Raw genomic sequence first — 13798 nt, 5'->3', positions numbered from 1 at the left:
TATCAAAGTCTTAAGATAAGAACAGTAAAAATATACTATCTCTGCTGACTAAACAAAGAAAAACCACATCCCTGCATCAAACTTTACAGTGGTACAAATTTAAATGTCCTCCAGAACCTTTTACAGCCTAACAGACAGAAACTCTCTTTCACTTAGCAGAGTTAGTCTAGTCACACACACAAAAAAAGATGATATGGCTATTGACGCTTCACTCATTTATGTGATCAAAATTATTAGTCTCAAAAAAATGGTAATTCAAAGTCTAGAGAATTGTTTTAAGAAAACAAATGGCTGGGCTAGCTATCTCATCTGAGGTTAGGAAAAAATGTTTCTTTGCTGTTAGTTCATCTAAGCTTTATTTCAAGATTAAATTTTTAAAAAGCTTCCCAATACTGGGCTAGATGCATTGGCTCTAATATGTGAAAGGTAGCATCATAAGATACAGTTTAAACCTTTAGACAAGTACCACAGTGTTCTCTATAATGCAAATGGTTGCAGAGTACCAATTGGAAGGCCATACGAATAAATCCTAACGGTCAGTCTAACCGCTGTAAAACATCAGCAGTAACTCTTCCAGGTAAGAAAGTGGAAGAAAGAATGTTTAGTTTGGAAAATGTTTATTTTGTAATTCCTAGTGATCTTAATGTACAGATCAGTCCCGTTCTATTTAAAAACGGCATCAGTATGCTCAGCTACAAGTTTCTTGTTTTATTCTTATAGGGCTTATGAATCATTCCCCCATTAAAATATCTGCAGCAAGTTCCTAATTGCCACTGTTACACAAATTGAAATTCAGATTTCAAGCAGATTTAAAAGGATATCCCATTTACTTTCATAAAAGTTATATAACTAGCCTCACCACTACCCCTTGGTTTACAATAACCTTTTGGAAACTTGAAAACTAAAAAGTCAACTTCCTTAATAAACTTATTTTTATTCCAACACTCCATGTTCGTTATTGCAGACCTGCTCTTAAACTCCGGCCTGCACATAGTGGTTTGTTATCGTAGTGTTATTTGCCTGCACTAATGTCTCACCCAATCCCACTTAACATGTTGCTCTCATTCTCTCACTGTCTCTTTGCAATAAAGTGAAAGTCAGGGTTAGGAACTGCCTATTATGGGAGTCAAACTAAAACTTAAGGTTTGTGTTGTTTTCTCAGGCAATAAGGGTCACCCAGAAACTTTTAACCTCTAACTAGAAACAAGCCCCAACTTCTGGTATGGCACCAGAAAAGGCAGCCCACAGGGCTCCACCACTGCAGCAGCTATAGCAATACAGGAAACACCCCCCCCAAATCACGTATGAGTGACAGAAAGCAGAACAGGCACCTCCTATCCCACACACTGAAGATAGAACAGAGAAAGCTCGCATCCCCCACAGACAGGCAGGGTTTCCCCTTCTTACTGAACAACTGTCTGTGGGATAGGGACATGTGGACAGGATAATAACAGTCTCTGCCAAATAATACAACTCCCAGGGCAGGAGTAGAGTGGGGAAGGCAGAGGGCAAGGACTAAGTCATGAAAGTCAGGAAAAGATTGAGAGTAAGCTCCCGTTAAAATAAATACTGAAACACTTATCAGGGGCTATTTGGTGTGGAGGGGGTGGGACATGAGATTAATAAGAATTCTCTTTTAAAGGATAAAAAATGAAAGTCAAGATTTGGGAATTACCAAGATTGATAAGTACCCCACACAACTCCCCTGAAAGTTTAACTGATCATGTGTTTTTCAGATCTCTTCTTAAAATGTATTAGAAATACAGGAACAGTCAGAAGTTAAAATGATCCATTTGGTCCATCATCCCTCTTTAGTGGTGGCCAGTACCAGACGCTTACAAGAAAGGTTCAAGAAACCCCATAATGAAAAGATGATGAAATAACCTGACCAAAGCAGCAGCTTTTCTTTCCCCACTTTACCTATGTCTTTATTTAGGAAGTTTTAACCACTTTATAAATCCTATCCATGTACGTAACAGAGACAATACTATAATCATTACAACAGTGAGCTTTTGTTTAGAGAAACATTATACAGTAATATAATTACTGGATCTCTATTTAAAAAGGGTATTACCATCTTACAGAGTAAGCATCTTTATACTACTTATGACATAACTTAATAAACTAGAAATGACAAGTGAATTCTCATTACACACAAACCAGTTATGTCTAACAAATTTTAATAATTAAAAAATTGGACAAGTCCGCTAAGGAAGTTTCTTTCTAATTCCTGTCAGTTCATGGCTATCTTACGACTTGAATCACAAATTTATATCCCTTATATTCCTATCCTATCTCATGTAAGTGAGTTTTCTTATTACTCAAACATATGCATAATGCTTTGTGAATCCCAATATCTTATGGCAGTGAGTTTCAGAATTGTGTGTTACAAACAATACTATTTCCTTTTACCAATTTAAATTTGCCACCTTTTAATTTCTCCCTGTGGGTATCATGGGTTATTTTTTGTTTTCAAAATCAAGTCCAACTAGATCTCACTACTGGAACTAATACATACTAATTCACATTCTATATAAGAAGTCCTAGTTTAGCTGCTCTTTCATCAGACTGAGGATGTTTATGAACTTTGACCATATTTGTTGATTTTTTCCAGGTTCACTCTTTTCCTGTACATAAGTTCTTCAATGGATGCAGCTTTCATCAAGCCAAGTAACCACAGTCTCAGACATGGGATCATTTTTTTCGATCCAGATCAAGACAACGCTTCATTTGCCAGTCAGTATTAATGATAAACAAATCTTACTTCTATCCTTTATCTTCAGTTGGTCTATTCACAGTAGTAAGGCAAGTATGATTTAGGCCCAAATCACTCAGGTTTATAACAGCAATCCATCTCTTTTGAAGATGAATTCACAGACTCAAGGGATGGAGCCAAATCTTGTTCCCACTGCAGGCAATGGAAAGAGGATCAAGTCCACTGAGGATCTGTTTGCTGAACATTAAAGACCTTACAAACCCACAAGCGCAAGGAAGTTCCTGGCTGAAAATGGACTAGAGCAGTTCTGACTCAAATTAAAAGGCTGCTTTACTCCATTCTCAACTAGGAATTTTCTTGCTTTTGTGGGTTTAAGTCAGACCCTTAATGTTATTTTTAGTTTTAGAAAGATTAAATTTGAGTCTCTAATTTCCTTGGGTATTTTTTTTAAACCCTTACAATAAAATTCATATCCATCTCATTCACTGGAACACATTTGTCCCACTAAACCAATCTGGGCATGCTAGACACCAATCAAGAGTTTGCGATCTTTCCCTACACCTCTCATCTGGTGATCAAGTGGTATGACTTCCAGGTCATTGCAGATTTCAAAGTGCTTTTAGAGTAAGTTTGCTTCATACAACTGGCCCAAGTCAGAGTTCTCAGCAAAGCCAAAGACAGTGGTAACAGGTTTTAACAAGTGACGTTTTGTCAATTATCTTGTTCCCCTCTTTGGGGGTAGGGGGAGGGGTGTGGATGAATGGAAAAATCAACAGAGGCTATTTGATTTTCTCACAATGATTATGAGCCAAGAACAACTTAAATCTGTGCCGAGGAGCTGGAAAGGTACAACAACAAAAATCAGTGTCTAGACACTGAAATGTGCAATATGATTCTAATAACCACAACTGGCATGTAAGCTTCTGATTGCAGCCCATCATACAATGGCAGGCCCTCAGCTAGCAAGAATATAAAAATCAGAGGATTAAAGTTTCTTCCACTTAGGGTACTTGGAGATGTAGATCCTTTGGGCACAGCACAATGTGGATTGAGCCAGTTTTTCTTCCATCCCCACTGATGTCTTGTGCTAGGATTGCATGCAACATTTTTATTCTTGCTACACACTGATAATGAACATAAGAACGGACATACTGGGTCAGACCAAGGGTCCATCTAGCCCAGCTCTTCCAACAGTGGCCAATGCCAGGTGCTTCAGAGGGAATGAACTGAACAGGTAATCAAGTGATCCCATCCCTCGTTGCCAAATTCAGCTTCGGCAAAGGAAGGAAGGGACACCTCCGAGCATGGCTTTGTTTAAAACATCTTAAAACAGCAGGGGGGTAAATGGTGTTGAAGTATGGAGGCCAGAAAACCAAATTCTGCAGGTCCATGCCCACAGGAAGTAACTATGTGAGCGAGAGAGCAATAAACAGGGCCCTTATGAAAGGAGAGGGATTAGGGAGTTATGGGCACATGTGGGAAAATTATTAATAAACTGAGCTATGCCAGGCAAGTTCAACATGGAGACTAACGCGTTACTGCTCTGTCCTGCTCTCCCACAACATCACTCCAGGCTTGAGTCCCTGATCTCTATTTCTATCCCCTTTAGACTCTCTATTCTCAGCTTCAAGGCCCTGCACAGCTCTGTGCCAGCTGCACTGTGTCTCCACGGGGTCTGCTGACTCAGCTCACCTTGATGTTCCTTTTATCTTCCCCTCCCACAGCAGCTCCATGTCTGCTCTAGTTTTGTCTCATGCCCTATCCCAGGCTGTGATGTACTGCCCATGCGGCCAGTCTCCCCTTCAAAGCTTGCTTCAGTCAGCCCTCAATGGCTAACCTCCACCCCACAGAGGAGCAAACAAGATGTGTATAGAACAAGTGTAAATGTTTATGGTCTCTTGCTTGTATAAACACCTCTCTCCTCTACCCTTCTTTCTTTGTCATCCCATTCTGGAGTATGTCTAAGACGGTGAGCACCTTGGAGCAGGAACCTACAGTACCTTCTAGAGGTCCCAATCAAGATCGGGGGAGGTTTATCCAGACTAAACTCTTCTTACGATCAAGATCTTAATTAATGCAAGCAGACATGCTATAAATATCAGAAAAACTCTCTCTCTCTAATCAAAGGAGGGGCATGGCATCCAAGATACACAAACATTACTTAATTAGAATTAGGGGCTTAAAAGCCCTGAGCCAGCTCTCCAAAGAGTAACTTGTAAATAGTAATAATACGGTAATTTATATATATTTAGTATTAATACTATAGTAATAGTAACTTGGTGATAGTCTTCACTAATAAACAGGAATTGGAAATGACTAAAATGTTTCAGTGTTTAGCTGCATAGATCTAAAAGGTGGGAATCAGTCTCTACCTTTAAATAAATAGCATAATCTGGAGTAAAGGTTCAAGTAACAGCAGAACTCAGGAGTCCTTGGTTCACAGTCCTACGCTCAGACCAAATCTCTCAAGTCACATGGTCCACCCCTTTTCTCGACAGCAGTTGGTCCAAGAGGAGATTGGGTCTACCTTTTCTCCTTATCAAAGGGCCCAGGCTCCACACAGGAACAGAGACCATGCATGGCCGCAGGTGGGCTGGACAGCACTTTGTCAGACAAGGAGCAGTCCTCTGTGAGAAGAGCAAAACCAGTTGCCTTCTCTTAAAAACTTTGAATAAAATACTCGATCTTGCTGCTACCATCTGAACAGCGTGCAAATCTCTGCTAGATAACAAAGGCCAAGAAAGTGGCTTTACTGCATAGATGGTAATGGGGGTGGCGAGGGAAAGAGGGGTTGACAGAAGGCACCAGATTGTAGCTAGATCAGAGAAGCCTCAAAATGGGCAGAGGTGGGCTGCCAAATAAAGTCATGTTCATATGCAGTGACCACTTTTCAAAGTTAAACAAATCTGGTTTCTTTAAATTAAAAAGGCATCAGTCCAAAGCAAAGAAAGGAGAGACTAAGTGTACACAGCAGTGTTTTTCTAAACCCGGTCTATTCATTAGAGCAATGCAAAATACATTGGATTTTTAAAGTTTCCCTTTTCACTGCAGTTCTGGAACTCTGCACAAACTATCAGGTTAGGACACCAGCTGCAAAAAAAAAAAAAAAAAGAGGGTCATCCTGTTTATTATACCAGAATTCTTTAAAAAAAAAAAAAAAAAAAGTCAACACACAACACTAAGTTACTACAATGTGCAACGGCTGCCTTAAGGGCATGTGATGCTCTAAGCAACATTAATGCTACCACAGAAAGTTATTTCTCCTACAAAATCTGAGCTCCCTTCTCTGAATGATGCCTGCAGGTAGGTTTAGGCACGCTGGCCAAGGAAAGTTGGCTTTACTGCTGTTTGTTCTGTACTTGCTCTGTGGGTAAGAAGAGGATGCTAGTCTGGGGCTGTCAATCTGGCTCCTTTTGTTAGGATGATGTTCATAAAAGAGTCAAACCTCAATATTTCAGGGGGAAGCAGAAAGTTATTAATGCTCTTGAAATTACTGTTGATGCTAGACTAACGAGAACCCCCTCACCAAAAAAGCAAGCCCTCACATCCCTACAACTGCGCATACGAGTCTGACAACTCTATATAGGGCCCTAAAATAGCTTGTGTGGCTCAAAACGTTACCTAAACTTGCAACTCCATCCATCCCAGTGTTTCCTCATCCATTATTAGGAAACCATTAAGCCAGCCAAAAAGTGTATTCCTCTTCCAGGGATTATCTGCAGAAATTGGTATTGGAGTGAGGCATGTACAATCTCTCCCTTCCCACTTTATAAAATGCACAGAGATTTAGAGATACTTTGCAAACTCACCCTGCCCAGAGCACACAGTGGGATATGTGCAAATTATCCAGGAGATAATGCATAATTGATCAGCCTTCATTTTTCTACAATGAGTTCTCAAAATTTTAGCGTTTTTTTTTTTGTTTTTTTAAAAAAAGACTCTCTCCTCCCCAGCTGGTAACAAAGAACTGCTCTGCTATCAGGACAAAAACCTGCACTATGTAAGTGAGTGACTGCATGTAAGAGCGGCAGTCTCGCTGCCAGGGAACATTACAATAAATTGAAAAACAAGAAGAAAACATTTCAAAGTGATTGAGAAAGGTATGTTTGAGGGTCACCTATTAAGATGCCGTGCTCTAAAGGTTAGCCACTAGTTTATAACGCAAGTGTACAAGCCACTTAGAGACGTAAGCTTTGCAACAGTGCGGTGCTCAGTTAAAAAGATTTATCAGACAGGGTTTTCTTAAACCTAATTTTTAAACACCAGCATTTGATAGGATATACTTCAAATAGTTATCTGAATTTAAAAAATATTTTGTAAGGAATTTAAAACAAATTTTTCTGTTCCCTGCTGATGTGTATAAGAGTTTTTCAACACAGAAGCTAGCTGATCATCCAATGGCAACAGTGCTGTTCTTGTAAGATGATGAACATAGTGGCCCTAGTTCAGCTGCCAGGTTTGTGCTACAATGCTCAGCACCTGACAGCATTTAAGACTGATATGCAGATGAAGAAGAAATGGGCACTAAGCTTTCCACTTTTAGTTGCTTTAGGAGTTGTTTGTGGCAACTTAGGGATAAAATTTTGAGACAATTGTGATTTTCATGTTCTTTAAGGCACCAACTTTCTGTAGTACTTTTCAAACAATTTCCTCTTGCTACCATTTTCAGTGATAGTCTGACAAAATACCCTTATCTCTCTACTTTTCACTGGCATGTCACCAAGTAAACCTAGTTTTTTTGTCAGCTACCACCATTATACAAAAGCACATAATAGGTTTGTAATCTGCCACTGAATCCCATAGCAACTGTACGTCATTTTAGATGTAAATTATAGACAATTCCTTCCCAGGCAATTTGAAGAGTAGAGAGATAAATCTATAATTTTAGCAGATCTAAATGGTACATGGTTGGGAGAAAAGCTACCCTAAATAACTGAAAGGAAACAGCCAAAACATACCTCAAACACAAGATTAAAACTCAGTCACTACCCTTTCTTGAAATGGAAGATGCCACATTCAGGTCAACATTAAAAAAAAATCTTTAATGAAGTTTTAACAGACCAGTATATTTGGCATATCCTGCCCCATCACTGCTGATCATCAAGAGGTGTGCATGCAAACAGATGAGTTTTCTTTCGAACCAATCTCTCCCTGACTGATTCACTTCGCAATGTCACGATCCCATGTTAGTGAGGTCATAATTGCTTCAATTTTGATAGACTGAGGCATCAGTGAACTGATGCGGCAGAAGAGACAGGTTACACAGAAGGAATAATTATGCAAAAAGTTTAAGATAATTTAATGAGTTTTGATTAAAAAGCCACATGCTCACAATAAGCATGGAGAAGTGTGCGTCCCTTTGTCCAGTCCATGCTGAAAATCAAAGGCCTGAAAGGAAGCTTTCCCTGGCCATACATGTTATAAAATAACTTGATATGCAAAAGAACCAAACCTCTTAGTCTCAACACCTGCTTCCGTAGCCATCACTTTACCACTGAGAAGTTAATGAGTATGACTAAAAATAAAAACTAGAGTGCAACTGGCACAGGAGCAGTACCATACTCCAAAACCTGGAAGGTTCAGATCTGTCAACAGACTGAGGTTCCAAGACTGAAGCCAAAGACTAGAGAGTACTGTGGAGTGGCAATACCCTTTGATGGTCCAAATCCCCAAATTCACCCGTCTGGCTCAACTGGTGGCTTCAGCTCCAGAGAGGGGCTATGGACAAGTGGGTGTGGAGGAGTCCTGCAGACCATGACCGAGGAACATGGCAGAAGCTTGCATCATCTCCACCGGCCATATTCAAGACAACGCCACTGGCTCCTCAATTTCATAATCACTACAATCCTCACAAATAAAAGAGAAAGGATGATAGCGGATGTCACACAGGAAGCAGATAAATTAATTCTAAACATTCACAGCATATTGTCCTTTAAACCATGAAGCTGCAGTTTTAAAGAACTATAGGCTACAGACTCAGGAGATTCACAATTAAAGTTTCCATCATCAGCCTTGATGGTACTCACATACCTCATCCACCCCATCACAGGCTGTAGTACCTCACCAGTTGCCACATGACACTTAAGCCTGCCATGGCACATATTCGCATTTTAGTAGCGCTATTCCCATTTATCCAAAACCTCCGCGTTATCTGAACCCTTTCCGCCTTGTCTCCCAGGTGTCTCACGCCACGGGGAAAGGAAAGGATTCGAATAATGCGGAGGTTCAGAGAATACAGCAAAGACCCCTCGCCAGGACTGCGAAGACAACTCTGAGCCCCCTGCCAGGGGGCTAGCCACACTATGGCTGGATGGCACCCTTGTGTGGCCCCGCTGAGGCAGGGGAGTAAGCAGGGATGTGACAGCAGAGTTGCAGAGAGTTCCCTGCATTGCAGCAGGGCCAGGTGACACTTGATCCCTGCAAGCACAAGGTGCAGGGAAGGCTGCGGTCCTGCTGGGACAGAGCAGAGTCCTGGCTGGGGATCTCTGCTCGGTCCCACACCTTGCACCTGCATGGATGGGGTTTCTCCAGCCCTGTGGTAGCCCAGGGAGCTCTCTGCAGCCCTGCTGTCACAGGAGGGAATGAGTGGGGCAGAGCAGAGACCCTGATCCAGGGCTCAGAACTGTCATCCAGTCACAGGGGAGGCCCCTCCAATGCTGAATGGCTCCTGCCCTCTCGATTACCTGAATAAAATCCATGTCCCACATGCTATTCGGATAATTGGGAGTATACTGTACTCTAGTTTTTGGTTGTACCACAGGCTAAAAGGATGTGTACAACTTATGTTGTGTTCAAGGGGAAAGGAGCTGTGCCATATTCGGAAAGGGTGTTGAGTCAAGTAAGAGCTTCTCTTTGGTCCTGAGTTAGAAAGATATCATTCCGTAATGGGCAACACTAGTACAGTACAATGTTCAGGACCCAGTCTAAACAAGGAGAAAACCAGAAAGTGCACCAAAGGTATCTTGAACTGACCCTCTCAGGAGAATCATGGGAACTGCTGACTGACCAGGAGGAATGGGAGGCAGTAGAAAGCTGACAGCCGTGTCCTGCCTGATGCACAAGGTGACTGCCAAGCAGAACATATGCATATGCCAACAGCGGAGGTGGAGTAAAGCAAAGCTGATGCATAGCCATCTTCCTTGGATTGCAGACAGAGCTGCTGCAGGCTAAGACGTGAAATACTGCCCCATTTTATCTCCGTGGTTATTAGTCCTTATGCATAATGATGACACAGAATCAGATGTTCAAACTTAAGCTGCGGAACTGTGCATCTAGTTTTCAAAGTCCACAGTTGTGAGGGTAATTACATGGGCAAAGGGTCAGACAAAAGGCAGAAATACTCGTGGTCCTAGAAGTGCACTGAATCATTCTCCCCTCCCCCAAGTGATGCTGAACATAGCTTCACTACGTTTTATTACTCCACAAGGGTCACAGCATCCCCTTGATCTTTATGCACACCTCAGTGGGAGATCCACTGTGGATCAGGGGAGTATATGCCCCTAACTTTGCACACATGGACCATGGACAATTAAAAATATAATTGGGCCTTCTCATAAAGGAGGTTTATACCCTCTATCTATACATAATATTTCAAGTACTCCTAAGTCAACTCGAATGGTTCATCAACACATGGAAGAGTGGCTTGGGCCCCAAGTGACTTACCATATCTCAGCGAAGACCCAGCTAGGAGAGAGAAACCCAACAAGCTGCTCTGAGGCTTCTAACTAGAAGCCAAGTCATGGAACACAAGTTAGCTTTGTTTATGTTATCCACCAGTGGTGCAACCTATTATTAAGCATGCAAAAACACTAAGGGGAAGGGAAAAATCAAAAGCTGATGGCAAATATTCCTTTTGGGTGTTCACGTATGGACTATAAACTCAACACATGCATTACAAAGTCAAAGAGCAAACTCAGCAAACAACTGGAGATAATAACTTTTTTACCTCGACTGTTTTGGCAGAATTCCAGAGACTGGTCACAGAAATCACACTAATATACTATACAGAGAAATAGAACAGGTCCGACTCCAAACACATTTGACTTCAGGTAACAAGAACAGTATTGGATTACATTTTCTTGGATAAGTGCTAGACCAATGCTGCAGTCAGTTACATCAAATTTAAACTCAAATTAAACTAGACCAGGACAAACCCTTCACAAGATCCTCCCATGTACCTTCTACAAGCCCAAACTAAATTAAAAACTAGTCTTTACGCACACTGAAGGAGCTGTAAAACGGCGTCTTGGCTCAGCGCAACATTTCAGAGGAAGAAGACAAGTTCAACAAGCAGGGGAAACTGTTTATAGAACAAACGCAGAAACAATGTACGTGTTTAACAGTCCACGAATTGTCGCCTTATTCATTACACAAACTAGTGAACTCTTATCCTCTCCTACCCATTTAACCATTAGCAGCAGACAAGCTCCACTGTCTCGCTCTTTTAGATGGTGAGCAGAAAGCAAAGTCTATTAGTAGCCCTTGGCTACCAAACAATGACAGAAACCACACTTCATTTAGAAAATAAGCACCCCTATTCATGTGTGGCAAGCATTCAGACCAGCTTCCCAAAATATTTAACACAGCTGCCTAAAGTACTCCTGCCCCACTTCCCAAAAACCCCCGACTTTCCCTGATAGTTTAGTAGCTTTTCTCCAAAATTAGCCTATTAGAGGCCTAATGTTTCCTTCACTCATTGCTACTGACCTTTCACAAAACTGACGAACACTCATTAAATATAAATTGCTGTTACCAATGTTAAGTTGATAAACCCAGGGACTGTAATTACCTTTAGCCCTCATGCACAGATTGCCCAACTCACTTATGTGATGTAACCAACACCCTACATTAAACACAGTGTTGTGACAACATATGGGTTATGCTACAGATGCTGGCAAGCCGGAGGTTTCTGACAACAAGCAGGTTACAGTCCCAGCTTTTACCACCCTACCTGCAAGATGAACACAGACCAATATGCACTGGACAAGATCAAAGAAAAAAAATCCTTTTAATTCATTCTAGACTCATCCTAGTCACAGACGTCTTTCCATGTTTCTTTATTTACAGGGCTCAGACGCTCTCTGGATACATGCTGAGGAAACAGCTCAATAGCAGCCTTCCCTGCAATCTTAATGTCAAAACACGGCTCCAAGGCCGAAGAAAAGGAGAAAAGTTAGCTGCCTTCCCACCTCCAGCGATCAACAGTCTGCTCTGGAGCATGGGCAGCGTGTCTAGTCCGAGCAAGGCATCCGTGTGCCGGGCCGGGGAAGCCGATCAATCAGAGCCGGGAGCAGCAGGGATGGGCAGGAGGAGAAGGAAATTCCCCATTTTACCCAAGTGCTCAACATCCAGCAGCGAGCGAGAGCGGCAGCCTCGGCCTCCCCGGGCCGCCCCCCAAGGGGGGCAGCTGGGCTCTGATCCACCCCCCCACACACACACACCCCGGCCTTAGCACCCCTGGCAGGCGAAGGAGAGCCCCCCCCGGAATGTGTGGGGTGCCCAGCTCCCCAGCACAGCACAGCTCCCCGCCCCACGGCTGGTGGGGGGTAGGGGTGTGTGTGTGTGGGGGGGGGTTAACTCCCGGGTATATTAACTTCTGCGCAAGGGGGGTGCCGCCCCCCGCCGGCAGGACGCGCCCGAAAGTTGACGGCGTACAGCCCGCCACCGGCTGCGGGCAGGGAGCCCCCCCGGATCCGGCCCGCGGCTGGCCTGAGAGGAGCCAAGCCCCACGGCCCTGGACCCCCACGACACGGGGGGGGGGGGAGCATCGGCCCCAGGGCCGCCGCCCGCAATGACGAGCCCAGGGGTGTGCTCAGCGCCCCACAACAGCCGCCCGCCGCCTGCCCCGCAGAGCTGGGCCAGGCCGGACCCCGAGCCCCCCCCCCCCACAGCACCCCGGGGGGGGGCACGGCCCCATGGGACAGGCCGGGGGGGCCGGGCCCCCGCGGCGGCGCCCCGCGCCGCACCCCCCGCCCCGCGCTACCTTGCAGCCCTGGTAGCCCTCGAAGGCCCGCAGGGCGCTGTCCGTCAGCTTGACGTGGAAGACGGAGACGCGGGTGCCCCGGCCGAGCCGCCCGCAGGACAGCCCGTACCCGCGCTCCGCCTGCAGCGCCGCCATCTTGGGACCGTCTCCCCCGCCCGGCCCTCCGCCAGCCGCCGCCGCCGCCGGCCACGCCCCCTCATGCATTATTCACGAAGCCGCGCGCGCCCGCGCGGAGACCCCGCCCCTGCCGGCGCGCCTGTTGCTGGGCGAAGAGGGGGCCAGCGGGGCGGGCCGGCGCGCTCTGATTGGCCGGGCCGGCGAAGGCGGGCTCCCGATTGGCCGAAGGAAGTGAGAGGCGGGGGGGGAGGGGCATTCAAATGAAGGCCGCGCTGGAGGGTGGGTAGCGTGGTCCGGAGCCCGCGGTGAGGGAGTGGAGGAGACGCCCCCGGGGCGGGGCTGAGCGGGCGAAGGGGCGGGGCTGAGCGGGCGAAGGGGCGGGGCGAATGGAAACGACTTGGGGTTCCCTGGGCATCTGGGGCAGGCTGGGGGCCGAGCCTGCCCTGCTCGGGGGGGTTGTGGGGTGCCTGGCTGGGGGTCCTGGGGGGGGCTACATGGTAATGCAAGGCCAGCTGGGGGGCCCCAGGGCTCTGGGTGCAGACACCCCACCCCTGCCTGCATCTTGCAAGCCCCCCACCATTGCCCCAGGTGCTGAGATGGGGGGAGGGGAGGGGCAGTTCATGCCCCTCAGACGGGCTCTCGGCTGGAGCCGCCTGTGTGGACTCTTCGGTCAGGTTCAGGCCTTGTCCACACAGGAACATCGTGCCCCTTCACCTCAGCCCTGGAGTGAAAGCAGGACGGCCCATCGCGTGGCTGGAGTTACTCCGCTGTGAAGGGCCCAGCGCGCAGTGCCTCTTAATCCAGCAGGGGAAGGGGAATAAATTAGACCCTAGGAAGGGTCTTTCAGATCCGTTTAACGAGGGGCTGCGTTGACAAACTCTCAGCCCTAGCAGCACCCTGCGATGGGGACACCTGCTGCCTCCACCACCCTGCGTACGCGGCTTCATGTGTGCCTGAGGGAAGTCCACTGATCGGCGTGTCCG

The 13798-nt window shown here is 45.5% G+C and overlaps 1 protein-coding gene across 2 annotated transcripts in view; it reads right to left on the bottom strand.

Moving 5' to 3' along the window:
* ELL (elongation factor for RNA polymerase II) overlaps positions 1-12836 on the bottom strand; it is a 79278-nt gene extending 66442 nt beyond the window's left edge. For both annotated transcript variants that reach the window (XM_067560822.1, XM_067560829.1), the window contains exon 1: positions 12699-12836. In XM_067560822.1, the coding sequence (XP_067416923.1) occupies positions 12699-12833 (135 nt within the window). In that variant the 5' untranslated portion in view covers positions 12834-12836. The remainder of the gene's footprint in view (positions 1-12698) is intronic.
* Between the last annotated feature and the right edge of the window lie 962 nt (positions 12837-13798).

Source organism: Emydura macquarii, unplaced genomic scaffold, assembly GCF_026122565.2.
Source record: "Emydura macquarii macquarii isolate MOO-44397 ecotype Brisbane River unplaced genomic scaffold, CSIRO-AGI_Emac_v2 contig_306, whole genome shotgun sequence".
Lineage (NCBI taxonomy): Eukaryota > Metazoa > Chordata > Testudines > Chelidae > Emydura > Emydura macquarii.
Note: the sequence above shows the minus strand (reverse complement) of the source record. Positions and strands in the feature narration are given on the sequence as shown.